Genomic DNA, 26,460 nt, shown 5'->3' with positions numbered 1-26,460 from the left:
AAATATTTATCCCGAGCCAAAGAAATGTGACCCAACTCGATTTACCAAAGAGAATATTGCATCATGCATTTAGCAATCAATTATAGAATTATGAAATTAATACTTTAGATATTTCTGTAAGTGATGTCTCTTAAAAAGTCATATATGCAAAGCTCACTGATTGGTCTTGCGTGTTTTGCAAATTGCAGATTCCTACTTTGACCGCAAATTGATTTTATTTTGAGGCTCGTCAAAGTTATTATAGACAGCTGTCCCGCTTAATTTCGTCATACGTTAGCGAAATTGTACCGTCCGAAATCATTATTAAAGATCGAAAATTCGAGGCCACATAATTCAATCCACGAGAACGTCGATAATTATGTATTCTACATCGAGTTTCGACACATCCACTCTGAGCATGGTCGAATTTGAAATTCAGAATTATTTTTCTGGATGTGCTAATGCAGCCCACAAGCGGGGCATCAAAATAAAAAAAAGGAGTAAACAGCGTGAGTTGTGAAACGTCGACCGACAGTAATTCTTTTTGCATCTAATCTTCGGTTGAATTAACGCGAAAACTTTCTCTCAATCGGGCTGCCGCTTAGTACCAGATATCAATGCAGTTCCGTTGGGATGCTCGATGATCAACTAAAACGGCGTCTATCGCCATCTATCGATCTTGTCTATTAGCAATCTCTGGTTATTCCCGACAGAAGTCCTCACGTCTGCACGCACACGCACTCACATACGCACCTCAGAATCCCGTTACCGGCCGACGAGTGGGTCAGCGGCACGTCTCTTTCTCTGCCTCTTTTTCCTTTTCACGAGCTCTTTTTCTACGTCTCTCTCTCTCTCTCTCTCTCTCTCTCTCTCTCTCTCTCGTACGCTCCTCTTCCTCTCTTTTACTTTCATCGTTTCTATATCGACATCTTCTGGAATCGGTTTGAACCTTGAGATTTATGGAGCGATCGGTAGCGATTTCATAGGCAAATTATTTATTAATAGTTCTTTAAAGCAGCGGATAAAATAATAAATTGGGATTAGCAATTCATGTTTTGTTACCTATTGAATGCGTCGAGATAGTTAAAAACGAATCCAGATCGTAATATAAAAAATGGAACCCTCGACTGTTGACTGCACAAGCTATTGACTGTAATACTCTGCATTTGCTTGAATATTATTTTATATATTACAGAAAATGCTTTGTTTACGTATTAGCAGTAACTCCCAATTAAAACTTTATAAAATAATAGCATAATTGATATAAATTGAATAATATACGAAATAAAGTTAAGCCTCGAATAGGATTTTTTAATGAATGAAATGTATTATTCCAGTGCATCCACACGTAACTAAAATTAGAATATTTTCAAAGGTAACATTTGCATAAGCGTCTAGGTTGAAAAATAACGTTGGACGCACTCGAAGAGCCAAGAAAGTAAAAGCACAAGCCAAAACCCGGGCAATATGAAAGAAGAAACTTGGCGCGCACACTCGCTCGAACTAATAATGTTAATCGGCGCGAGTATATGTCATCGCTACACACAGTCGATCGGCCACAATTATACCTCCCCACCCCCAACCTTTCACCACACTCAGCTGTGTTATGGGCCTTGCTGCGCTGCCGGTAGAGGTGGCAGGTCCCCTTCGGCGGCCTCAGCGAAGGCGCGCGGTCCTTCATACGGTATCAGTGCACGAGCGAGCGAGCACCTGCTTTTGCTTTTCGTCTCGGTGATCGGACCCACGCTTCACTTCGTTTCGCCGTCGGGACGCGAAAAGCGGCGCGAAACGTTGGCGAACATGAAGATCGCCACGACGCTATTTCTCTTCGTCGTCGTCGGTAAGTCACTGCCAAATAATGCGTAACCTACTTACTTCTCTCTTCGGTCGACGCGTAAGCGTAAACAATATATTTTGCGGGATGTGATACACTTTATCCAGTGAAAGTACGCTACATGTATCAAATAAAGTGGGTAGAGTAGCCTTTGATTGTGACCGGTTGTAGGTCACACGTTGCACCGGTCGCCTTTACTTGACGCGCGTGTATGGTCACTTTCGGTTTCCTCCTCATTTTCGAGGGCCCGGAGACCTCCTTTCCTACTAGATTTCCCGCGCCCGTGTAAATCTCGTCGGTGGTACAAACATATTGTTTACGCTTGCGTGCGAGAAACTTTGATGGTCGTATTTTGTGTGTCGCAGTAAATATTTCTTGTAAAAAGGACGATAAGCGCCGCTTACGAAGCTGTCGAATGAGTATTTTCGAAACTCACGGCTACGTTCAGTTAATTATCCAGCACATTCCGCGTCAGCAATGTAATATGTTGTAAATTCAAATGATTGCTTCGTTCGCGCCGAATGATCCTTTTTACAGTTGCAAAATTGAAATTTGATTTTTTTTCAACATCCTCTTTTTTTGTAGACTGTACGTTAAGATTAATGTACACATCTACAAAACGTGTATATGTAACGTGTACTATATCATTAGAAATCTCATTTCTAAAAGGTTCTTTTGGGCATTGTTCTATTTCAAAAAAAGTGTAAAAAATACGTATACATATATTCTGTGCTATTAATTTCTGACTTCTTGACTGACTTCTACTCTACTAGTATCTATACATAATTAATACCATGACTTTTCAACTCTCAAACTAACGACTCTCCAGTAGCTAAATATACTAGTAGCTAAATACACCAACTTACTTTATTGTACATAATATATATCTCAAATGCAATGTACATAACTAAAGAAAACAAAAGTAAATAAGAATAAATACGACGACGAGTGTGAAATGACTTGTAAAATGTAATCGTCCATTTCATAATCAAGGAAGTATTGGAAGTATTCATTAACACATGATTTATCGATGAAATACGTATATACCGCATATCCGTGCGCTCGAGGAAAACCTACAGCCGCGAGGATCTATTTAGATGGAAAAAGTGCGCGCGCGAGAGTTAAGTAATTCCGAGCGGCGTGTTGCACAAACGCACGCTTTCCGCAATGCGCGTCACCTTTTTTCTTTCTTTTCGGCTCGATCGATCCACCGTTCCGCCGTTGCCGGCAAAAAATCTGTCGAATCGATCGGCTTGCCCCCCTCGCCCCGGAAGTCCGTGCGCGCGACATCGCCCACGTATTTCGCCGAAAGTGGCGAAGAGAAGAGTCGCGACGCAAGCCACCCGTGGAAATTGCTGTGAGCGATTGGTTCTCCTGAAAGGACGACACTCGTTACGAGGAGCCGACTCGCGGATACGTCAAATCGCGCGTTACTCGGCAATTTCAGTTGGAAAGTGCATGCAAAGCGTGCGCTGTAACGAGGCAAGGGAGAGGAAAAATAGGACGCTATCGAAAGTTAATAATCACTCCACGTATGCAATCGTCAAGATAGTTGTCACGATACGTCGCGAGAGGAAAAAACAGAGAGTGAAAACATAAAGAAATCGAGCGATTTGAACGATTTTTCTCCGTTATACTATCGCGCGCATAATTGCAGCTGTCAATCATTTGAGGAAAAAAGTGTAAGAGGTCATCGAGTCTCTACGGTAATCAGAAGCACATGGGAGGAGGGGGGGGGGGCATCGAAGATATTATTGCGAAGAAGAATAATTATAGTGACTTGTACTTTTATTAAAAGAATTCTTTTTTCATCGTTTGCAAAAAACATGTGAAAAAAGTATGATCGGTATCGACGAACTCTAAAATCATCTTATAGTTTCAAAAGTTAAACGTCAGTTCGATGGTAGATACGTAGCATCGTGTCAAATTGATTTCTTTTTGACAAACAATAGCAAAATTTAACGAACGCAATTCGTCCCAATGCAGCGCGCGTATCAGTTTCGTCTTATCTAACGTAACAATCTGATTTCGATCGAGGAATACTTTCCATGCGACCGTCATATTTTTCATCATCGATATGCGATAGAAGTCGGCTCCACGCGGCAAGATGTCACAAGTTGCATTTCATTAACAAAAGAAATATGAAATTTCAAGCATCACGATTCCGACGTCGTTCTCATCATCATCCTCGCCGTTTTCGATTATATTTATTTAAACGTGCAAAAACGGCGAGCATTCGTTAAGAAAGAAAGAAAGAAGGAAAGAAGCGTCGTAGAAAGCGGCAGTCGCGTAGCTTTTCCACGAAGGTTCGCTTGCGCGCAAACGCAGGACGCCTCGCAGATTGTCGAGAAATAAATGAGTTTTTCGACGTTTCGGCGTGACTCGAATCCGCAGTGCGTTCGGGTTGCACACACATATATATATACACACATATATATTCGGTACGAGCGCGAAAGAGATCTTGGCTGGGGCTACGCTGAATCTACGACTGATAATCGCTCGCGCGGTTACAATTTCGCGATGCGACTTGGCTGATTTGCAACGGCGACATCTCTTTCGATTGCGAATCAGAAGACTGTCGTTAGCTTCAGATCTGCAGACAAGAGTTAGAACGGGCGAAATTGTCCGCCGCGACCGATTGATCGATTAGACGATGTTTATCCGCCGTTGTTATTTTCGACACGACGAAAAATCGGCGATCCGACCGATGACCGATTACGCACTCGACGACAATCGTCCGCACTCGTTGTGTTCTCATCGTCATCAAGCGCGCGCGTCACTTCAGAGCAGAGACATGAAAAAGAGCCCGTCCTTTCTCAGAAGTGAACGACACACCTTTGTCCGCACGCATGTCGCATGGGCACGCGGGCAGCGATTAGCATTTATATGCCGAAGATCGGCTCCTCCGTTACGAAAGCTCCGCGCGCGAGCGCTCGCGTCTCAAGTGGGTCATTAGGCTACGGCCGCCGTGCGACGACGTCCAACCGACATGCTCAGGAATTTCCGGTGTTTTGCGCTGCCCGCGTGCTCTACTGATTTTGCTTTTCGGTGGAACCTTCGCTTTGGCCGAAGGAAAAGTGAGCTTTGTGAAATGTGCACTAGCTGCTATGGGTTTTATGACTCGTCGTTGGTAAATCGATCTTGTTTTTTTCGTTGTGATTGTTTAACGTCTCGTTTCGAAGTTTTAGCGATACGAAAATCGAGACTGATGTAACGCTCATTTTTGTACGAAATCGACTGATTTATCAAGCTGTAATAATTTGCAAATCATCATACATCGATTCAACAGTTTTAGATGCCAAAGGTTAATTAATGATTGGGTTACATCGATTTCATTGCAACAGCTAATACTTAGCAATCTCAATTTACACTAAATCATCAACAATTTTAATAGGATTAGAGGAGATTATTATTGTAGAAATTTCGATACTGTAATGGATCTGATCTTCGCTTTCATCAATAACACAATTAATTGAGATCTTCTTCCGAAATTAATTGGTTAACAAAAAATCATTAATTATATTTCGATGAATGTACTCAACTCAAACGTTGTTCGTCAGTACAGAAACCAAATGTTTTTTCATAATGATTTTGCTTAGCTTAAGTTTAAAACTTAACGATGAAAAGTATACATAACGGTTACTTTAGCGATGATTCACACAAGCGTTGTGAACACGTGAATAGTACAATAACGGCTTACACGTCAATTATAGATTTGTTTCCTTTTAGCGATTGTTCATTCTGAAAAACAATAGCTTCAGGCATCACTTATTTGTAGTCTATTAATCGCGCATTCTCAAACTGACTAACAATACGAATGTCATGTAGAAATTGAATCATCCCGTAGAAATGTTGAGTAACGACAACGACCTTAAAAAAAAAAAAAAAAAACCTGACCGCAAAATATACGCTGGTAACGAACATCGAGCGGACGTGTTGAAACCAGAGCAGCATCGGGATTCAACGAATTTTACCTTCGATCGATGTCACGCGAAAAAAAAAAATTTGTTTCAAAATACGGTTTAAAAAAAGAAAAACATAACGGTTCGTTGAACTCTGATAAACGGTTATATACTCTTACGCCTGACAGCGTCTTCGTTAGTCACTTATATATGTAGTTGTTCCCACGCATCAAGAAGTTTAGAAGTAGAATTTCAAATTCACGCGGGCGGTCTATATAAATGATAATGAGTGTGTATATAAAAGACAATCGAGGTCAGTTTGCCGTCGTATTAATATCACTCCTTCCTTCCCTTTTGTTGTTTCTTTCTTTGACGCAGGTATAATTCGACAAGAAATATCGTCAGGTGTGTTTTTACACTTCAGTTACCTGAGTCACTTTATTGAAAATTAATTTCATTAACCGTGCAAATAGAAACAAAAAATGCATTTTGTGTATTCAATGATTCACGTTCAAGTTCATTGATCGGATTCCGATCTTTTCAATAGGTGTTCTTCTTTAAAGGCAAATGTCGCGAATCACTTACGCGGCATGCTCCTAATTCTGGTGTACCAAAGCAAATATCTCAAAATTCAAAATTTTCACTCGCGTCTTCAATCTCATTAGTTTTTTCTTGTGATCGTTATGGAGCTTAACAATTGAAAAAGATAACGCTAACAAGACTGTGAAACAAGACGGTGTTTTTGGAAATCAGGTCAAAAGTTATGATAGTAGCACCGACCAAATTGCATCAAAGCCTATATGGTCAGTCTGCAATTTCTTTCCGTGACGAGGAGTACAAATGAAAAAAAAAAAAACGCAAACTCGAGACTGACGTGACGTCAGTTTTTAGTAGCACAGAGTATGAGGAGCGAGCAAAAAAATCAATATTTCAATGATCAAACACTTTTTTTTGTACATATATACCAGGCTCACGTTTCTACATCGTCATGCTTCTAATTAATGAATTACGCAGCAGACATGTGTATATATATTAACAAAAACGAAGCCGGTTTAGAGTTCTTCTTCTTTTTTCTTCTTTTTTTTCTTTTTTTTTTTGCAATTCTGGTTTTAGGGTGCACGTGGCGAGAAGCACTGGGCACGTGCGTATTGGAATCGGACTTTGGTTTCACGTTAAACTGTGCCTTCAAAAAGTCGGGCCTCTTTCGGGTCCGTAATCTCGGAGGCGTCAAGGGCTACGTTGGTCTCGGTGAGTGTGTATGCGCCGTGTCTGACTTCCCCTCCAAAAGCAATCTTTTATTTTTATGAAAAATAACATCGAAACACAACGGGATAGCCTTGACATGACGTAACGCCCTTTCCAAACTAACTGATTCTAAGGAAACACTTGTACAGCCCCAAAAAGAAAAAAGGTTACGCCTCTTTCTTTTCGTCGAGTTGATGGTATCGTGGAAAATGTCTCCGTTCCTTTTTTTCTGAAGAACAGACCAAGAATTCTTTTAACATTTGTTTTGTACATATAACCTTAGTATTAATGCATTCTGGAATTGCAATTAGGACTGTGGGAGAAAGTAGTGAGCTTGATAGTGAGTAATATATACATTATAGGTCTCTTTTTGCAGGCATTAAAAGTACTCGTAACTATGCCTTTATTCCGAAACCATGTAAATATATCAAAAGGCGATCTCTTTCTCAGGCATAGCCGCAAATTCATTGCACACGATTGCTTGGAATCACAAGTAGAGAGAAAGTTTTTTTAACTTCATGGGTGTTTCAAACATTTATACTTTATATATTACAAATACACACACACACACACACACACACACACACACACACACACACACACACACACACACACACACACACACATATATACAGCACGTTATGTATACTGCCTGTTATATGCTGCATGTAAATTTGATACACAATTTGCCTGCTTTGTTTCCACGTATGTTATTACAAATTTTGTTTTCGATCTTTTTAAATTGATAAATTAGGTAAAATGAAAATCCAAGTTATAGAATGTATTTACATATCATTTAAGTAACATGCTGAATTAGTAAAGCTTATTTTCTATAGTTTGATTGGCACAGTTAACCTTGTAAGTGGTGTTCTCTCACTTTAGCCCTATTCTATGTCTAAAATCAACAATAATAACATGTTTTTACAGTTTTAAAAGATCCATAAACAACTTTCGTATAGCATAATATCACAATTTTGCCGCGTAATTTAATATTAATGTAATATAACATGCTAGAAATAATCTTATTCTTTATTAAATTACATCAATCAAAACTAAATGAGCTGATCGAGTAGCTGTAAGAATAAAAATTCAAAAAATTACTCACCAGCCATAAGAAAATTCATCTCCGCGTAAAGTCCCTATTACATCAAACGCGGCGCATTCGTAAGATTTTCCAGGTTGAAAATACTCGAGCGAGTGATCCGAAGAAAAAGTAACAACATTTACAATACGCCACGAGGACTTGATGTATATAACCTCGCGATGTGAAAGTACGCGCTTGGGCGAAATACATTTAAAATTCGTGTACACAACAAATTCGACCTTGAAGAACACATACACCGAGCAAAAACGCGAACCCTCACAAATTCTATTTTTTTTTTTTTTTTTTTTTTTATTTCCGCTGCGTTGTAATTTTTTTCCGCGGACGAACTATACCGTAACAAGTAGAGCGAAATGCGCTCGAGCCGTAAAGAAAAAGATGAAGAAGAAGTAAAACAATGCCAAATGTTCATGCGAAAAATTGTAAAGAAGCAACGGTATATCTCGTTTGGAGAACAACCTGAAGAGCTGCTGCCGATTCGTTCCGCGTCCAGTCGCCGCTTAACTAGCAAAAATTGTGCAAGTGCAATAGCCTCAATAACGAATTGCTTATCGGTTCGCAGCACGAAAGATCTGCGGAGTGCGTGTGTGTAACTTTTCATGTATGAAATTGAACTAAACTTAGCTTTCCGTTTTCTTTGAAAGCCTTTTTTCTTCTTTTTTTTTTATTTTTTGTAGTTTCGTGGTCATTGGGCATGATGGGCTAGTTGACTGCGTGTGAGTTTACGGCGTTGTAAAATTCACAGTTCGTTTTAGCCTTCAAAGTGTTGTGGTAGCACGTACTTAAAAAATATTCAATTCGCTTTGACGCGCTCTAAATTAATGTCAACAAGGTGTGTTGTCATAAGCGTACGAGGGTTCCGTGAAAATCTGCACGAGCAAACCTAACGTAATTTGCAAAGTTGTTGATTCTACTGTCATATTGATTCTTACCGCAAGGACTCCAGCTCTCACCTTGTAAAATTTCGATATGGATCCTTAACATATTTATGAAAATTATGTGTTAGTAGAGGGAAAGGAAAATATCAATTTCATGCTAATTTAAATTCGACAAACCACGGTCGTGTGAAAAAGCATTGAGTTTTTCGCTTTCGTTCGTTAATACACCCAAATCATTTAGAAAATAACAGATCAAGCTTACATCCAATTCCATCATTTAAGCCTGCAAAGATATCAATCTAAGAGAGAGAAAGAGAGAGGGAGAGAAAAAACGTAATTGCAAGGTTGTCGCTTGCCGCACAATTTCACCGTCGATCAAACAACCCATTTTAAATCATCACGAAAGAAAAAAGAAAAACAAAAAGCCGTATATGCATCACAATTAATAAGCCATCACAGTGATTAGAAAGTATATTTTGGTTTGATGAGTTTGTAGATTTCGATTGCACACGCGCGGTTCATTAACGTGTCGGTAAACACCAGGCTTTTATTATGCGCGTGCGACTAGATTTTAGCACCAATGTCTAAGTTTCATTCTTGTTTGAACTTGCATTGGAAGAAAATTTCAATATTTGCCGCATGACGTTCGACTTTTATAATGTGTGAATTATGATTTGTCATGCAGCGATGCGTGTTAGAGAGAGAGAGAGAGAGAGAGAGAGAGAGAATTGGTTTTTGAAATTCACACCTACGTTCTGAATCAAATTAAATTCTTCGTATTTTTCTTAATTTACTTTACAACAATTTTAAGTTAAAAGATACCGATGTTTTATTTTGCGTATATCTGACCTGACGATCTTAGGATATACATAGTTGCTAATAACTAAGAAAAGCATGTAGAAAGGACAAGTCGACCGCTGAAAAAAATGTAGCTATCCTAAAAAGAAAAAATAGTATGTCGTCATCTTTGCACTAGGTGACGACTTTGCGTTTTTTTGCACCTACGGCGCGACGATAATTACATGATTTTTATGCGAACTTCGCAATCGGCGATGCCACTATGATGCCAAAAAAAAAAGACTGACAGGTATGATTTATTCATCGCTATCCACCCTTGACCCGAGAAAAAGAAGTATGCTGAAATTGAGGTGGCGTTCCTGAAAAAGTAAAAAATGAAATTTTTCGCCATTAATCTATTGTTACTTCATCGGTGAGATGGGGTCGTAGTTCTTAAGAGAAATTTTTTAGCTTTTCATTGTGCGATGACAACCATGCATAGAAATAATAAATGCATGCCTTCTCAACTGCATTAAGATGACCAGCTGGTATTAATGTGTGAAAATTATGTTTTCTTTACTGTGGTGCAAAAAACATTCTGTTAAAGTTATCATCATGGACATTTTTTTCACTACATAATACTCGGTAAATGCTTTTATTTTCTTCTCATTAGATTCCAAAATCTCACATAAGAACACTAGAAAGTCCCCTTAACTGGAATACCTCATTTTTTTGAAAAAGCTTAATTTATCATGCTTTTTCAAAAAATAAGGTGCCACAATGATAGAAAATGAACTTTTTAAGATAATTTTCGTTCACTGTCACGTTCAAAAACGCGTGGTAAATCACTTTTCTCTAAAAATAAGATGTTACAGTTAAGGGGACTTTCTCCGGTCCTTACGTGAGATTTTGAAGCCTAAAAAGAAGAAAATGAACGTTTTTACCGAGAACTTTAAGTTGAAAAATATTTATGAGAATAACTTTATTAGAACGATTCTTACACATAGTAAAGAAAATTTATAGTTTTCACTATTTAACACCACCAACTGATCTCCTTAATCGATCATAGGAGACGTGGAATATAATTCTTTGTTAATAAAATACAAATTGCCTTTCTCCAAAGCTTCACTTGAAATTATTAGAGACTGGTCCTTGAATGACCCGATGAATATGTTATTATGAAAATCAACAGTAACTCGATTCCTAGCAACACTGTCGCAGACCTTTAATAACTACTTTAGCAGATGAACTCGACTTTCTAACACCATCCTTTAAACGTTTCGCCACTGGCTCCAAAGCACTACCTGTGCCTTGTAATTAAAGATGAGTTTTAACAAGTTTTCTAAACTTTCCAGGTGATGAGAGTGCTTTATATATCCAGATTTTGAAATTTTTTTTTCTCAAATTGCCGGGTAATAAAAGCATGTACATGGGAGAAGGTTTATAAGCTCATCGATGTTCACATTGCAAAAGCGACGTAACGTGACAATTTCCCAACGAGCTCGTGGACATGCTGACCTTCGGTCAATTTTTCTAGCTCGTTTTTAAAACTAATGCTACGCGCGACTGCCGCGTTTGCATACTTGCTCGCGAACAAAAAAACTGACCTCAAAAATATAAACAGGTGCTTTAGTGAACTAAAGGGTCTAAGAGCTCAATGAGTCAGTCACGTAGTATTATGACTTTCTGGAAATGGAATTTGGAAGGTCTAGAAGTATGACTAAAAATAACCTTTTGTAAGACCTACAACTTACTAGGAATTAGAGATTTAAAAAATCAAGTCTATTAATTTGCACTCGTTATCCTCCGGTTTGTCATCAATACAAGTGTTATCGAGTAACATTATTTACTCTACAAGACCATTTTTAATATATATTTCTTTTGAAATGCGTAAGATTTTTTTTTGTACTGGGATTGCAGTGAAACGTCTAATGCAATCGCAGCCTTGCAATATATACTATTGCGTTTAAACGTTTGTTTATATTGTAGTTGAGTTTCACGCTTTTTTCAATCGATTTAACTCAATACAGAATACTCATGGACAATTCAAACTTTACCGGTTGCAATAGGATTTTCGTTGACACTTAATCCTTGCCATTCAAATATCCCGATATCCTGCTCAAAAGTTTTATGTAAGGCGCATAACATCTACTTTCATATAAAAATGCATATTATAATTTTCCAATGGTCATGTTTCAATTGAGTAGGGCAAAGAATTTATTTTTCCTCGAAGAGTAACTTGCATCATACGGCTGCTAACGTACTATCACCGCACACGAGAAAAAAAAGAAAAGAAATCTTCCTCCTCATTCCCAATTCGATGTTTTAATGAATCACACGTCGCACAGATCAAAACCTACGGCCACAATAAGAGGGACCTACATTTTTCAGGTTTTTCAATTGGGGACGAGCTCGGCTTTCGAGAATCTTTGACGAATTTGGAGGTCAGCAGGAGGCGTAGTGTAAATAGCAGAAATGGCGTTCCAGTCATGCATCCTAATGTGGTAAGCGTCCAAATATACTTCGATATCAAGATTATTATTTCTTTTCATTCGACAAATGTGGAAATCGATCGTATTACCTGAACCTGGGTTCACTTTAAGATAACAGCGTTATAGATTTCGAAAATTCACTTGATAACAAGCGGCTTTATTAAAAGGTGGAACACGAGTCTCGCTAATCTTGAAATTCAACCACTTACATAAAATTTATAGCTGCCGTGTCATATCGTTTTCATGCAATAACTTTTCGCGAACTTTGAAACGGTTCGAAGCTATAATTACTAGATAATATTTTTACTCCAATCGCATGATTTAAAAAAAAAAAGTGAATTCGTACATCTTGGGAACAATTCATTCTTTGTTATTGAAACAACAAAGAGCCTAACGCGTGACAATTCAAACTACTTCGTAATCAAGTAACGTTGCTTATTTTCTTCAACAAGTTCTGAATAACTTTCTAAAACTTAACAGCCATTTGGAATCTTGCTCTTCGTTTATTCAACAAATTGAAAGGAAAAAATTGGTCGTATGAGCATATTCACGAAAGCATCATTCATGAAGAATTACATGTCAAAATTTTAATGCAAGAGAGACGACATTGCCGTAGTTGCCAAACTGCGCGCAACTACACACGCGCTTACCCATTAATATCGCGAAATGTACTTTCGATTACATGTCTGTGCTTTCGCCCGTGTAATGCAAGTTTCCCGCGGCGTTGGGCGGCGCGCAATTTTGTGCATCCACGGCGGCCTTGCGGTTTGAAAATGCTATACAACTCGCGCGAGCGATCAACGACTTCTCTCATTCGCACGATGGGAAAGAGAGAGAGAGAGAGAGAGAGAGAGAGAGAAAGAGAGAGAGAAATGACAGATATGACTTGTTGAGAACGGAATATTCTCCTTTGATATTTAACTCTTTGTCGATGAACAAATTGGTATAAGCAAGTTTTCACTTCCACTTGCTGTTCTTTAATAATAATTGGAATCATTATTTGGTGAATCAGTTATAATAATAAATCATCGATGTTTTCTAATTAAAAGTAATAATTGATAATTGATTCTAATAATTGATTTGTGGTTAATGCCATTTTATCAAATACACCTGTGTCTGTAAGCAGCGTAAGACTTAAGATGACAAGCTCATCTAACACATTGAACCTTTATAATTATACACATAACCTTAATGAACTACGATAGCAAACTTTAAACAGCTCCCTTCATATCAAAAGATCAGGTCGCGTTACCGGCTATTGGTTCATTGATATTCCGATCTATTCGTTCTTGTGGGCACACCGCATCAATCATCAATTAACATCAATGAACACACGCATAGAAAACAATGTTCGACGCAATAACGTAAACATTTAACAACCATAAATATAATTTCACATTGTTGTTCACCTGACAGGTGACTAGTCGAGACGACATGCGCCAGGTGAACCGCGTGAGAAATGTCGTGCCCCCATTCAAGCCTCTACCGCCAGGAGCATCGCGACCACTGGCAAAACAACCGGAGCGACAGCGTTTGGTCGTTCAGCAGAATTCGACAGTTTCGGCATTGAGGCCAATGGCTCCGCCGTCGTACGCGACTCTGCAAGAGGACGCGTTGAAGCAGCATCAACGTGCCCAGATGGAGGCCAAGTGGAGACAGCAGCAGAAGTTGCAGCAGGAATTGCTCGCGATGCAGATGCTGAAGCAGCAGAGGCAGCAACAATTAGAAGCTGCGAGATTGCAGCAGCAACAGATGAAGGTGCAGATGCCGCAGCAGGCACTTCAGTCGGCGGTACCTGTCAAGAGAGTGCAGGTATGGCCGGTTTTTAGACGATTATCGCGCGATAATTTGAAAAACAAACGAGTGCAAAACTGGCGTAGCTAATGCACAAAGGTTCGACGCTCGAGGATACGCGTAGACAGCATACTTTCACCGATCAGTTCGCGAAACCAAGTCAGCTCGATATTTCTCTTCTTGCGCCTCGAGACAACGAATTTACGTCGCACGAAAGTGCACGCGCGTGCGTGTGTCGCTCGACCACATACCTAGTTTCATGGTTTCTAACTTGTCTTTCATTTATTGTCCAAGTAGCGATATTAATGATCATCCGGCGCGGCGATTGCGCAGCAAATGAATAATGGCATTTGCATTGATGAGCACACGGTGACGAGCATAGTTTTGATTTCGTCTAATTATATACCTTCTGAAAAATACTAGAAGCTAAATATTATGTAAGAAAGTAATTACAGCAAAGCATACTTGTTCTTTTTTTTTCAATTGTCAAGCCTTACTGCGGAAACATTTCGTAAGAAAGGAAGTTGATCAAAAATAACTTTTTCGACAGCAGCAGCAGCAGCAGCAGCAGCAAGTGCCAAGTGGCTTAGTGATGCCAGCGCGACTACCAAGTGTGGTAGCTGCAATCCCACCGGCGACAGGCAATGTGGACGCGCAAGCCAAGCCAGCGAGTGGTGCCGCTCTGCCGCAATTCGTCAACATGCCTGGGTCTGGAGCTCAACTTACCCACAGGATCAGCGATAGTCCGAGCTTACTCGAGGACTCGGCTAATGAGGTTCCCAAGGACGAGTTCAATCAGGTGAGCGCCGTGGTCGCTGAACGATTTTCAAGAAGAAACTAACGAATGCAAAACGTTTTCCGTTCGTCAGCTACCACTTCCCGACGAGCGCGCGGCATCCCAAGTGAACAAAATGACTTTGCTGTCTCTGCAGCCAATAACCGCAGTGGAGTATCCACAACCACAGAACCAAGGCAAGCGCCAGTCGGTACCCTTGATGCCCTCGCTAGCACCGATCCAAGGCATGGAGACGTCGCTGAAGGCACTCACCGAGGCGAGCAACATCACCCTCGAGGCGCTCGAAGCCGCGATATTACTGAGGCAGCAACAGCTACTACAGAAACAGGAACCGCCCACCACCTCCACTACCACGACCAGTCGTCCATCGGTGAAAAGGTGCGCTGAGATTACCCTTGCTTTTGTCACGCGTGCGAGGATGCTAAATAATGTTTCGCTGGCATTGTAGACCTGTGAATTCTGGAGTGACCAAAGTGATGAACGCGCCGCGCGAGTACTACCCTGTTGGATACGACAAGAATTTCGACGATAACTTTGTCAGCCGAGTGGATCTGCCCGACACTACGTTCTACTGCGGCGACCAGAAACATTTCCCGGGACTCTACGCCGACGAGGATCTTGGATGCATGGTAAGGGTTGACGACGGTGTATTTCCAAATGTCGAGTCGGACGTCACATCAACTTCTCAAACTCTTGCAGGTGTTTCACGTGTGTGCCTTAACGGACGACGGCTTGATAATGAAGAGTTTCCTTTGTCCAGAATCGACCATCTTCGATCAGACGATTCTCAAATGCAACTGGTGGTTCTACGTCGATTGCAAAGCATCGAAGAGCCTCTACGACAGTAACATTCCGATCAGTAAAAGTTATCAACTGATGAAAGCTTTGGCTTTCTTCTCCGCGTACAAGAGTCATGATAATTCGACGCAACCTGCGACGCAAAACGAAAAGGAATCCTCTTGAGGTGGCGTTCGCGCTTTTATTTATTCGAGCATCGATGCGCATTTGATCCCTTACTGTATTTGCTGGTGAATTCGGCCAGTCGCATTTCACGAAAACGAGGAATATAAATGCGCATCCCTGATTGATAATAGTCGAATGAAGAGAAATTATGGCATTTTGTTTGTTCGTTTGTATGTAGAACTCACGGGGATTATAGGTTGTCTCATACGAAATGTTAACCGGTAAATTTTTGTTAGAAATGTACACACTTTGGCGCACGCACCGTTGATTTTGAACCTCCCATCTCCATGTCCGCAGTTGTATAAGTTATCATGAAAATTTACCTTTTCACATTACGTTGATTACGTTCACATTACTCGCGAACGGCTATACTTCTTCGGGATGATCGAAGTATTATTTATTTTTTTACAATATAATTATGCCTATTTTGCGTGGTAGGAGCGAGTGATAGCGCTATTATAATTGTAGAGAAAGTCAGGAGATAACAATAGTTCACTGTTGAAATTTTTATCTATTTTTTTTAGTGGAAAGAACGGGTGTTATGTTTTTACTTTTAATCTTGAATCTATCAGTCTAATCAAAAATAACAAAAAAATCACTTGTTTATATTTTTTATATACACACGTTGTAAGTTTTCAATGATCTGTGTGAAATACTACGTAAGTCACGTTAGTAACGTTATCGTATACGTTATGTACACAACGCTTTGGCCCTTGCCTTAATAATTTAAGGATATTTTTGTATATAATTTATTTACTTTTTAATATAAACGTTTGATTTATTAAACTGCATTTTTTCCATTTATTCTTCATTAGTTTTAAGAAAAAAAACAGTTATACGAGGACAATGAATTTTTAGTAAAGATTAAGTTATCGTCAATGGAGTATCTGTTTTAAAACATTGCCACAAAAACATTATAGATGCTGCATGCTTAATCAGTATGTGAGATTAGTGACTTATTCTGCGTAAATGCTTAATTGAGTGCATTATTATTAGCTCGATTTTCAGTCTGGTCAAGAAACTGAAGACAACTATATTGAATGTTACGGAAATAATGTTTTCGAAATTTCTCTGGATTATAATAGCATTTGTTATTATTTTTTATTTTTATTTGAAGTACATAATTTTTAGTTATTGGAATAAAACAAAAGTACCTCATGTACCTCCGGCACTCATTTTTGGAAACATCAATTCCGATTTTTTGATGAACAGAGTTACCATAGGTAAGAGTTCTAATGGTGTATCCAGTAAAAAAATTGCAATTATGATTAGTAATAGATACTATATTTCATAGTAGTATAATAGATTGGCTACAAAATTTAGTTTATTTTATTACAAAAAAAAGTATTGATCGTATTGTTATAAAAAGAGTAATGGTCATCATGGAACGAGACATATGTTACATTTCCAACAACAAATTTCATTAAATATTATCAGATACAACGTGAAATATAGCATATTTAAAATACTTTATATACTCAAATTCTTACTTCATTTTATATTCATTTAATTATTTTTACAGGTGATATGGTAAAAGATTATTACAATCAGTTTCGAAAAGAAAAGTACTTCGGAATGTATATATTTCACAATCCGATTTTAGTGATCAACGATCCAGAGCTCATTCGGCTAATTTTAGTTAAAGATTTTCAATATTTCGCAGACAGAGGTATTCACTCAAATGTAGATTACGATCCCATGTCTTTCAATTTATTCAGACTTCCTGGAGAAAAATGGAGGCACTTGAGAACCAAATTATCACCGATTTTTACCTCGGGAAAATTAAAACAACTATACCCACTGCTATTAGATGTTTCTAATGAACTCATTGATGTATGTGAAGAAGATCTTAAATTTAGTGACATTGTGGATGCAAAAGATATTGTTGAACGGTAAACGCAGCAACATGAGAGACTCATTGTATGAAGAGACCGTATTCACATTTTCTATAAAATATTTTTATTATTTTCAAGATTTATAACAGATTGCATATCAACGGTGGCGTTTGGTTTTAATTGTAACAGCTTGAAAAATCCTAACAATGAATTTCGAAATTACGGGAAATTAGGTACAGATATGGGAAAATATTCAGCTGTAATCAGTATATTTGGATCAAACATTGTGGATTTCTTTCGTCTACCAATATTCAAGAGTAAAGTGGACGAGTTTTTCATAAAAATATTTCGAGACGTCGTCACTCATCGGATAGAAGAAAAAGTCGTGAGAAATGATTTTATAAATATGTTGATGGATATTACCGATTGCGAAAATACCTCTGATAAAAATTGTAAAATATTTCAATTATTTCAGTTATTACAGTATGAGTTCTATTTAAATTTAGATAATTTTTATTCAATTTCCTTTTGTAGCTATCAATGGCGATAAATTAAATATGGTGGAAGCCGCGGCTCAAGTATTTGTATTCTTTATAGCAGGTTTTGAAACCACATCTACCACTCTCACATACTGTTTACACGAGTTAGCAAAGTTTCCAGAAATCCAAACGAAACTACAAAAAGAAATTGACGAAGCTGCGAACAGTCCGAGTGGTTTTAATTACGAAAATATTATGAGCATGAAATACCTTGACATGGTGTTTTCTGGTGAATTATTAAAATCAAGTTACCTAGAATAGATAATTACAACTTTACAATTCATGATTACAGAGACATTGCGTAAACACCCCCCAGTACCCTTTATAAATCGACTGTGTACGAAAGATTATCAGATTCCTAATTCGAATATTATCGTACCAAAAGGAATGAGACTCGCAATTTCAGTATCGGGATTACAAAATGATCCAGATATCTTTCCTGATCCAGAACGATTTGATCCTTTACGTTTTTCGAAGGAAAATTGTACTGACAGGAGTTCTTACTACTTTTTACCATTCGGCGAAGGACCTCGAATATGCATTGGTAACTTATTTATACTATGAAAGTGTATTAATTTCCACCAATACTTTATTTATTAAAAAAATTGGTTTTTTAGCAAAAAGAATAGCTTTTATGCAAGGAAAACTTGGACTCGCAGTATTGCTACATAAATTCAATTTTTCTATTTGTGAAGATACACCGATACCTTTGCAATACAGTAACCGTACATTTTTGTTAGTGACAGACGATAAATTATATTTAAGAGTAACCAGAAGATAATTATTTGACTTTTGCTATTATTTAAATATTTTTTTTGCAAGTACGTATATTTATGTATATTTCGAGATTACACGTTAGGTAATAAATGAAAATAACATATCCCGAATGATGTGCGCGCGCGCGCACACACACACACGCACACACACACACACACACACACGCACACACACACACACACACACACACACACACACACACAGATCCTTTGAATCATAGTTGTAAAGCTTAATTTTGAGTAAAAAAAATGTGAGTTTTATCAAAAAAATATGTAAGGGTGATTGAGGGAGGAACCTTTTGTATTTGAATAAAACTTTTTCATAAATTTGGTGGCTAAATTCTATACACCAAACATAAATCACTTAATTCCGATAATAAGTTTTAACTGTCCCTTGAAAAAGTTCAGTCCATGTCACATTTAACATTTATAAACGTATTATCTGTTTAAAATAGGCCTCTCATTTATTCTTTGAACGATGGACAAAAATCAATTTTTCAACATGTGCTTTTTATCCGAAACCTGCTAGATAGCCATTTTTAGGAAAATTATCAAGAAAACTTGTTCTCGTGTGTTTAATCATTAAGTTATGGCTTGAATGAACATAAATATGAAAAAGAATCTTTCAATCCTCGGTATCTTGGTTGGATCGACAAAATCTAGAAAAACCTTTTCTCATTAATAGATGGTCATAAATATACAGGTGATGATAGTATATTGTTTCAATTTTTGTTTTTGCATATGCAATTTTCATATAAATCTGTAAAATGAAAGGATTTCTAACATAGCAACTAGTTTGCAAGCTTTATCTCAAATATACCAGTTAGTTGATATTTAAAAAAATTAGAATAACATATTCTTTGAAATTGTACGAGGGAACAAAATTATAAAGATTCGGTCTTTGAGCGCAATTGTAATGTCACAGCTTATTGCCATAATGGATTGCTTAAGTTACGCGTATTACAACATATATGCTATTATCGAATTGACTTTTTTATTTTGTTTTCTGACCCTTAGAAGGACTTATTACCAAGAAACAAATATTGTTAAAAATCAATGACTTTTCAATAACACGACGATTCACATATATCGCTTAAAGAACATTTCCATAAAAAGATGCCATAAAAAAATAATAAATGCTGCATACGTCGAATCAGTGAACATATGAGATAAGCATTCTATTTAGCGTAAATTCTCTGGAATTCATCATTAATCATTTGATATCAACCGTAGTGCGCTGATGAAGAGAACGGTGAGAGGTGCCGCCGCCTAGCGCTGAATCAGAACGACTGCTGCCGACTGGGCCGCCACAATTGCATATCAACAATAGCTTTCGTTTTTATTTGTAGTTGTTTCTAACGAAGATTTTTCAAAATTAGGCGTGTACACATGTGAAAATATACAGCTGTGATATCAGCATATTTAACTCGAAAATTATGAATTACTTTCGCGTATCAATATTCAGGAATGACGTCAACCAGTTTTTCAATACATTTTTCGAAATTATCATTGTCGATTATCGAGTTGCAGAAAAAGTTGTGAGAAATCATTTCATAATATTATAGCGAAACTTACAGATTATGAGAGTACCTGCCATGTAAAAAGTAAGACACATTAATTATGTCAATTATTGCAATAAGTTTTAAATAGTTTTTGTTAGATTTTTCTAGATATTAATAAGGATAAATTAAATATATTGGAGTTTGTTACCTAAGTATTTGTATTCTTTATAGCAAAAGAACAAGTGGAAGGCACGAATCTAAAAGCGCACGTGTTTCGCTGAGAGCATGACGAAGTCATATATTTTCCGCACGGCGTGTTGAAAACCGTGTGATTTCAAACCGAATAAGACTCTTTATTTCTATATTTGGAATAATTCAGACATTTATCTTGATCTAGAAAAATTCGATTCCCTACGTTTTTCAAAGGAAAGTCGCGCTAACAGAGATCTTTACCGCTTTTTAACATTTGGTGAAGGACCTTGAATACGCATTGGTAATTTATTGGAATTTTGAAAGTTAAGAAATTTTCGAAAATGCTCTATGTTAATAAATTTGAAAATTTTTCATTTAGCACAAAGAGTAGCCACTTTTAATGCGAAGGAAACTTGAATTGATGACACTATTACGCAATTTGGAATTTTCCATTTGTAAAGTAACGCCAATAAATACCATACGGTATTCGCGTACGTTCGTACAAGTTATTCATCATTGGAGACGATAAAGTTTGAAAATCACCAAAAGATTATTTGCAATGGCATGTCGAATTTTTGCAATATTTTGATGACGATCTTGTGAAAGTCCATGAAATGAAACAGCTGGATAAATTTCAATGCTACGATTCTATATTTGCAGATAGAATTCAAGAACTTATACATTAAAAAAATAATTCGGAAAAATGTAAACGAAGCATGCTACGACATGATAACAAATTGGTGAATATTTGTGATAAAACTAATATTTCCGTCAATTATTATTATTATTATTATTATTACTTCTCACACAAAATTCTAAAAGAAGTTTTTCTCTGTGAATAAAAAAAAACAGGTGTAGGAGTTATGAATAAATACATTGTTTGATAAAAGAATAAATATATACTATTTGTCATATTACTTGTTTTAACATAAGATGAAGATTAAATTAGACTATCTATAAATTAAGGTTACTGAATAAATTACTTCTTGATTAATTGGAAAATTTTGTTTCTATAAAAAGTATAAGTTTCGGAATATTTGTTTGGAATTTTACGAGAGCTTGTTTTCTTAATTTTACAAGATTGGAGACAATGATTAACATCGTCTTTTATATAATATAAACATTATGTTTGACCTACGTTGCATGAGTAAGTATAATTAATTATCTGAGGCGACAGGTACAAGAAAAAATAAATAGATAATTTTCCTTATAAATTCCATCAGTGATGATAAAACGTAGTCATGTCAATTAATCAATTGACGCTCATAAAAACGTCAATGAAAATATTGATGCATATGTAAATATATTGCTATTTACGACATATACACTTATTGAAAAAGACTTGTATAGTATAAGAAATTAACATATATAATACAAAGTTAGGTTTACAATAAAAAATACTGGATCAGATTAAAATATTATATATTTTTATTTTTCAACTTCCAAATAATCATACATTAACAAACAAAATCACGAAAGTACTAGCAGTAACATTTTTATTTAAAACCCTTACATTTGATATTTGAAATATATTTTCAGTAACACTAGAGAGTATCTAAAACTCTCAGATACTTGATTTTACATAATATACAAAAAAATTACTTTGTTCCCCTTTTTTGTTTTCCTGAAAACTAATATTTAATTAGATAAAAATCATTCTCGAACAGCAGATAGTTTTGTGTGTGTCGAGGACTTATCATTATGATACACGTGCATCATGATGACAATGCTGTTTGTTTACTTAGATACGTATATTGCGTTGTATTCTTGACTATATATTTGTCTTTATCATTAATGACACCATGAAGTATATTTCATTAAGTAACAACTCGGTTTTTATAGGATTTTTTTTATCGCTAGTATTTATGAACGCATGTGGTTAAAATGATGTAGGTGTTATGAAATAGCGAGGAAAATTCGCATGGTCAAGGTTCTAAAATAAATAAGGAATTTCAGTCACAGAGCAAATTTATGCTTAATACTAATTACAAAATAGCGATATTTCGACGGTATTTTTAATTCAATAAATTTGCATTTTATAATTGGACCATCAGATCATGCCAATAATGTAAATAATGTTAAAAATACATTAAATTAATCTTTTAGATACTTATTTAATGAATATTCTATTTTTTAGTAGAAACATTTTACTAAATTTCTATAATCTAAAATATTCTTTTATATATAATCTAGGTCACAGGTCACTAAAAGTAACTTATAAATTATATGGCACACTCGATTCTCTTCTTTTCATTGGCGGATAATCATTTATAAATATGATTTATTTTTAAACAATAGTGATAAACATATTTTAAAATTTCGGAAAAAATATGCAATAGTCATTTGCAAACGTGTAGATAAAGTAGTATCGCGTGACAGCATGTAGTAATCATAAGTAGTTAGCCGTGAATATTAGTTGGTCTCAATGCAAGATGTACTTTACTGTTCAGTTTTCCATCTTCCGCGATTCCGAGCATACTGCAAGTTATTTCATATTGCTATGTGACCTGAAAGTTATTTTAGAATAATATAAGATAAATTATACTTGCGACAAGTGTTTTATAATTTGGTATAAAAATAGTGTATTCTTAAAATGATTGAATCGGTTGAAAGTATATTTTCTTCCAAAATATTTTGGATATTTGCTTTGTTGTGTATTCTATACTTATACTTCAAAATAATAGTCTTTACGTACTGGAAAAGACATGGAATACCTCATGATAGTTTCACAATACCTTTTGGTATTTTCAACAATGATTTTTTCATGCAAAGAACAACGATGGGTAATTATTTAAGATAGTAGATGCGCCTTATTATCATGATTTCCGAATTTTAGTAGAGTGAAGTTTCTATTCAAAGTTAAATTTAATTAATTATCCTTTGATTTATTCATTCACTTGTTATATTATAAAACATTCACCATTTTATTCGTGACTTTTGATAGACATTCTTTGAATCATCTATTCCATCTTACGATCGAAATGCAAAACATAATTTTTTGTGCATAAAGTATTTATTTATACAAAATAATGTCATTTAATAAAGCAGTTCCGAAAAAAGTTATGCATTTTCATCAATACTTCGGTCTATCTTTAACATTAGCGAGACTTTTATCTTATATAATATTTTATATTTTAGGTAATGTAGTGAAAAGTAGCTATGAAAAATTAAAAAAAAATCGTTTTCACGGATTATACATATTTCACACACGAGTTTTGATGATCAACGATCCGGAATTAATTAAGCAGATATTAGTCAAAGATTTTGCAAATTTTTGTGATCGAGGACTTTATGATAATGCCGAAATCGATCCACTGATTGGACACTTGTTTTTTTTAAGCGGTGACAAGTGGAGGACGTTGAGAGCTAAATTATCACCGACTTTCACATCCGGAAAACTAAAACATATGTTTCCCATTTTAAATGACATCGCACATGAAATGTTATTAGTCACAGAAGAAAATCTAAGGAAAACAAATATTATTGAAATGAAAGATCTGATAGCAAGGTTTTGTCACTTGTGTAATAATGATATTATCAATAACCAAATTCCTACAGTGTTTATATTTATTTTTTATTCAATTTATAGATATACTACAGATACAATTTTTAGTCTTGCCTTCGGATTAAATAGTCAGGCACTAAAATATCCAGACAGTGAATTTCGCCACTATGGTGATTTAACGATTGAAACCAACATAATACGTGGGTCTTTGGGATTTTTTGCACCTAAAATACTTTACGCTTTGAAACAACCATTTACGGATCCTAAAGTTATAAAGTTCTTTACAGAACTGTTTAAAGATATGGTAGATAAAAGAAGGTCAGAGAAAATTAAAAGAAGAGACTTTTTAGATTCCTTGATAGACCTTATGGACAATGAACAAATAGTTGATAGGGAAATGGAAAATTCGAGCAAAGATATAAGCGCAGGTAAATGTTTGAATTGCATATTTTAATGGTAATCCATAAAAAGTAACATTAAAGTTTTTTTTTTATAATTGAATATTTTATAGAATTCATATGTTATTACACTGTCAGTTAATAATAACCTCATTTTGTTGTTATCATTTAAAAGAAAAAATTGCAAGACGACTAGAACTATTGGAAGCAACAGCACAAGCTTTTGTATTTTTTATTGCTGGATTTGAAACATCTTCTTCAATAGCTACGCATTGTCTATACGAACTTGCGTTGAACCCGCAAATACAGGAAAATGTACACAAGGAAATTGATGAAATACAAAATAATTCAAAGTCCTTCACATATGAAACTTTATTGCAGCTGGAATATCTAGATATGATTTTCCTCGGTTAGCATTCCCTAAAAAAATATATTTTCAGTTTTAATTTAAGAATTTCTAATAACACTTATATAATTATTTCTGCTCTAAATTTAGAAACAATGAGAAAACATCCATCTGTGCCATTTTTAAATCGTGTCTGTATCAATGATTACAAAATACCGAATTCTAACTATACTATCCCGAAAGACATGGGTTTGATTATTTCAGTTTCTGGATTGCACATGGATCCAGATATTTTTCCTGAACCTGGAAAGTTTGATCCTACAAGATTTAACAAAGAAAACATGACAACTAGGCATCCTTATTCTTATTTACCATTTGGTGAAGGTCCAAGAATCTGCATTGGTAAAATGAATTAAGCTTTATAAAAATAGTAGCTTAATAATTTCATATTATAAATAAATAACGTTTTCTTGTAGGTAAACGTTTAGGAATACTTCAAAGTAAAATGGCTCTATTTCATCTGCTGTCAAATTATAAATTTTCTATATGTGAAAAAACCCCCATACCAAATTATTATTCATCTAAATCTATTCTTCAGACACCTCGTGATGGCGTGTATTTAAAAGTTGAAAAGAGAAAGTAAATTTATGTAGAGTACTTTGGGTAAAAACAAAAAGCTATCTCATAATAGACATTAACAACTGCGATTTATTTCAAATTACGTGCATTTACATAATAATACAATTTCTCAAACTGATTTTACTATCATCAATTTTTCTACTATTTTCAAGATAATGTACAAGTTCTACGTATCAACATGACACAGCTTAACGGACAGTTTTTAAGCTGAAATATGCAAGTCACAGTGACGATATATGCAGCGGTTGTAACAATGCTCCAATGTATTTTAATAACATCATTCAAAATACATTTATATAATCATTGAACGTAAATTTCTAAATATTTTACGAAGGTATATTTGTTTTTTTAAGCATATTCAGAAAAATTAAAGTTTTTTTTATACATATCTATTTTCTTATATCAAAGTAATTGTTTATATATAAGACTATTGTGATTGTTTATACAAGAATAGTTTTTCAGTGGAAAGTGCTTTAGAATATAATCGTAAGAATCGAATATTTAAAAATAAATTTTTCATGAAATGTAAATATGGTAGAGTTAATTACAAGTATAAAGATACAAATTTAGCTTTGCGTTTTATTAAATAATTATTCTGCAAAGTCGATGATTTGAAAGTATGCAACTAAATATGACCGTGATAGACGAAGCAAAAATGTTTTCAGTGTTTTTAAAGTAAAACATTTCAATGATATTCCTAGAATTTACGACAATAGAATGAATTTGTTGTTCTATGTTTTGTTAAAAATAAAACAAAACCTTTGTTTATATATATATATATATATATATATATATATATATATATATATATATATATATAATGATAATTGATTTTCCCGCTTTGCTTGCACGATAAAAATGTAATATTGATATTGTATTATCTAATCTTTTCTGAATTCTTAAAGACTAATTATACTAATTATATATATATATATTATATATATATAATTAGTCTTTAAGAATTCA

General features: G+C 35.6%; 3 protein-coding genes and 1 long non-coding RNA gene across 7 annotated transcripts; all 4 read left to right on the top strand.

Annotated features, from left to right (window-relative positions):
- Window positions 1-1,684: 1,684 nt before the first annotated feature.
- On the top strand, window positions 1,685-16,469 carry LOC131662736 (bromodomain-containing protein DDB_G0280777). Of its 4 annotated transcripts, none has more exons than XM_058932607.1 (8): window positions 1,685-1,819; window positions 6,829-6,963; window positions 12,109-12,221; window positions 13,626-14,021; window positions 14,557-14,802; window positions 14,873-15,177; window positions 15,248-15,428; window positions 15,499-16,469. In XM_058932607.1, the coding sequence occupies exons 1-8, from the start codon at window positions 1,780-1,782 to the stop codon at window positions 15,760-15,762; spliced, it is 1,680 nt and encodes a 559-aa protein (XP_058788590.1). In that variant the 5' UTR covers window positions 1,685-1,779; the 3' UTR covers window positions 15,763-16,469. The 4 variants fall into 4 exon arrangements, with proteins under 4 accessions (XP_058788590.1, XP_058788591.1, XP_058788589.1 ...); XM_058932608.1 differs by having other exon boundaries at window positions 14,554-14,802; window positions 14,936-15,177; XM_058932606.1 differs by having other exon boundaries at window positions 14,554-14,802.
- A 220-nt stretch (window positions 16,470-16,689) lies between these two features.
- LOC131662840 (probable cytochrome P450 6a14) lies at window positions 16,690-18,917 on the top strand. Its single transcript, XM_058932801.1, has 7 exons — window positions 16,690-16,700; window positions 16,759-16,985; window positions 17,285-17,654; window positions 17,736-18,049; window positions 18,132-18,365; window positions 18,429-18,680; window positions 18,754-18,917. The coding sequence occupies exons 1-7, from the start codon at window positions 16,690-16,692 to the stop codon at window positions 18,915-18,917; spliced, it is 1,572 nt and encodes a 523-aa protein (XP_058788784.1).
- A 1,253-nt stretch (window positions 18,918-20,170) lies between these two features.
- On the top strand, window positions 20,171-21,937 carry LOC131662774 (uncharacterized). Its single transcript, XR_009301802.1, has 3 exons — window positions 20,171-20,516; window positions 20,646-20,907; window positions 20,986-21,937. It is a non-coding gene; the product is annotated as an uncharacterized LOC131662774 (long non-coding RNA).
- A 1,071-nt stretch (window positions 21,938-23,008) lies between these two features.
- Window positions 23,009-25,546, top strand: LOC131662772 (probable cytochrome P450 6a14). Its single transcript, XM_058932682.1, has 6 exons — window positions 23,009-23,389; window positions 23,745-24,114; window positions 24,196-24,539; window positions 24,685-24,918; window positions 25,006-25,257; window positions 25,332-25,546. Exons 1-6 carry the CDS (start codon window positions 23,200-23,202, stop codon window positions 25,496-25,498), a joined length of 1,557 nt encoding a protein of 518 aa, XP_058788665.1. The 5' UTR covers window positions 23,009-23,199; the 3' UTR covers window positions 25,499-25,546.
- The last annotated feature ends 914 nt before the right edge of the window (window positions 25,547-26,460 follow it).

The sequence above is a fragment of the Phymastichus coffea genome, unplaced genomic scaffold, assembly GCF_024137745.1.
Source record: "Phymastichus coffea isolate CEN01 unplaced genomic scaffold, Cenicafe_Pcof_1.1 PCOF00028, whole genome shotgun sequence".
In the NCBI taxonomy this organism is placed as follows: domain Eukaryota; kingdom Metazoa; phylum Arthropoda; class Insecta; order Hymenoptera; family Eulophidae; genus Phymastichus; species Phymastichus coffea.
This window is presented reverse-complemented; position numbering and strand designations above follow the sequence as displayed.

Bases quoted from the DNA above. Each gene is read 5' to 3' on its own strand.
- LOC131662736 (XM_058932606.1), top strand. From the start codon at position 1,780: ATGAAGATCGCCACGACGCTATTTCTCTTCGTCGTCGTCG. The intron at 6,964-12,108 runs GTGAGTGTGTAT...TACATTTTTCAG, and splicing joins CAAGGGCTACGTTGGTCTCG to GTTTTTCAATTGGGGACGAG. The intron at 14,022-14,553 runs GTATGGCCGGTT...CTTTTTCGACAG, and splicing joins TACCTGTCAAGAGAGTGCAG to CAGCAGCAGCAGCAGCAGCA.
- LOC131662840 (XM_058932801.1), top strand. The intron at 18,366-18,428 runs GTGAATTATTAA...TCATGATTACAG, and splicing joins CCTTGACATGGTGTTTTCTG to AGACATTGCGTAAACACCCC. The intron at 18,681-18,753 runs GTAACTTATTTA...TTGGTTTTTTAG, and splicing joins AGGACCTCGAATATGCATTG to CAAAAAGAATAGCTTTTATG.
- LOC131662772 (XM_058932682.1), top strand. From the start codon at position 23,200: ATGATTGAATCGGTTGAAAGTATATTTTCTTCCAAAATATTTTGGATA. The intron at 24,115-24,195 runs GTTTTGTCACTT...TTCAATTTATAG, and splicing joins ATGAAAGATCTGATAGCAAG to ATATACTACAGATACAATTT. The intron at 24,919-25,005 runs GTTAGCATTCCC...CTCTAAATTTAG, and splicing joins TCTAGATATGATTTTCCTCG to AAACAATGAGAAAACATCCA.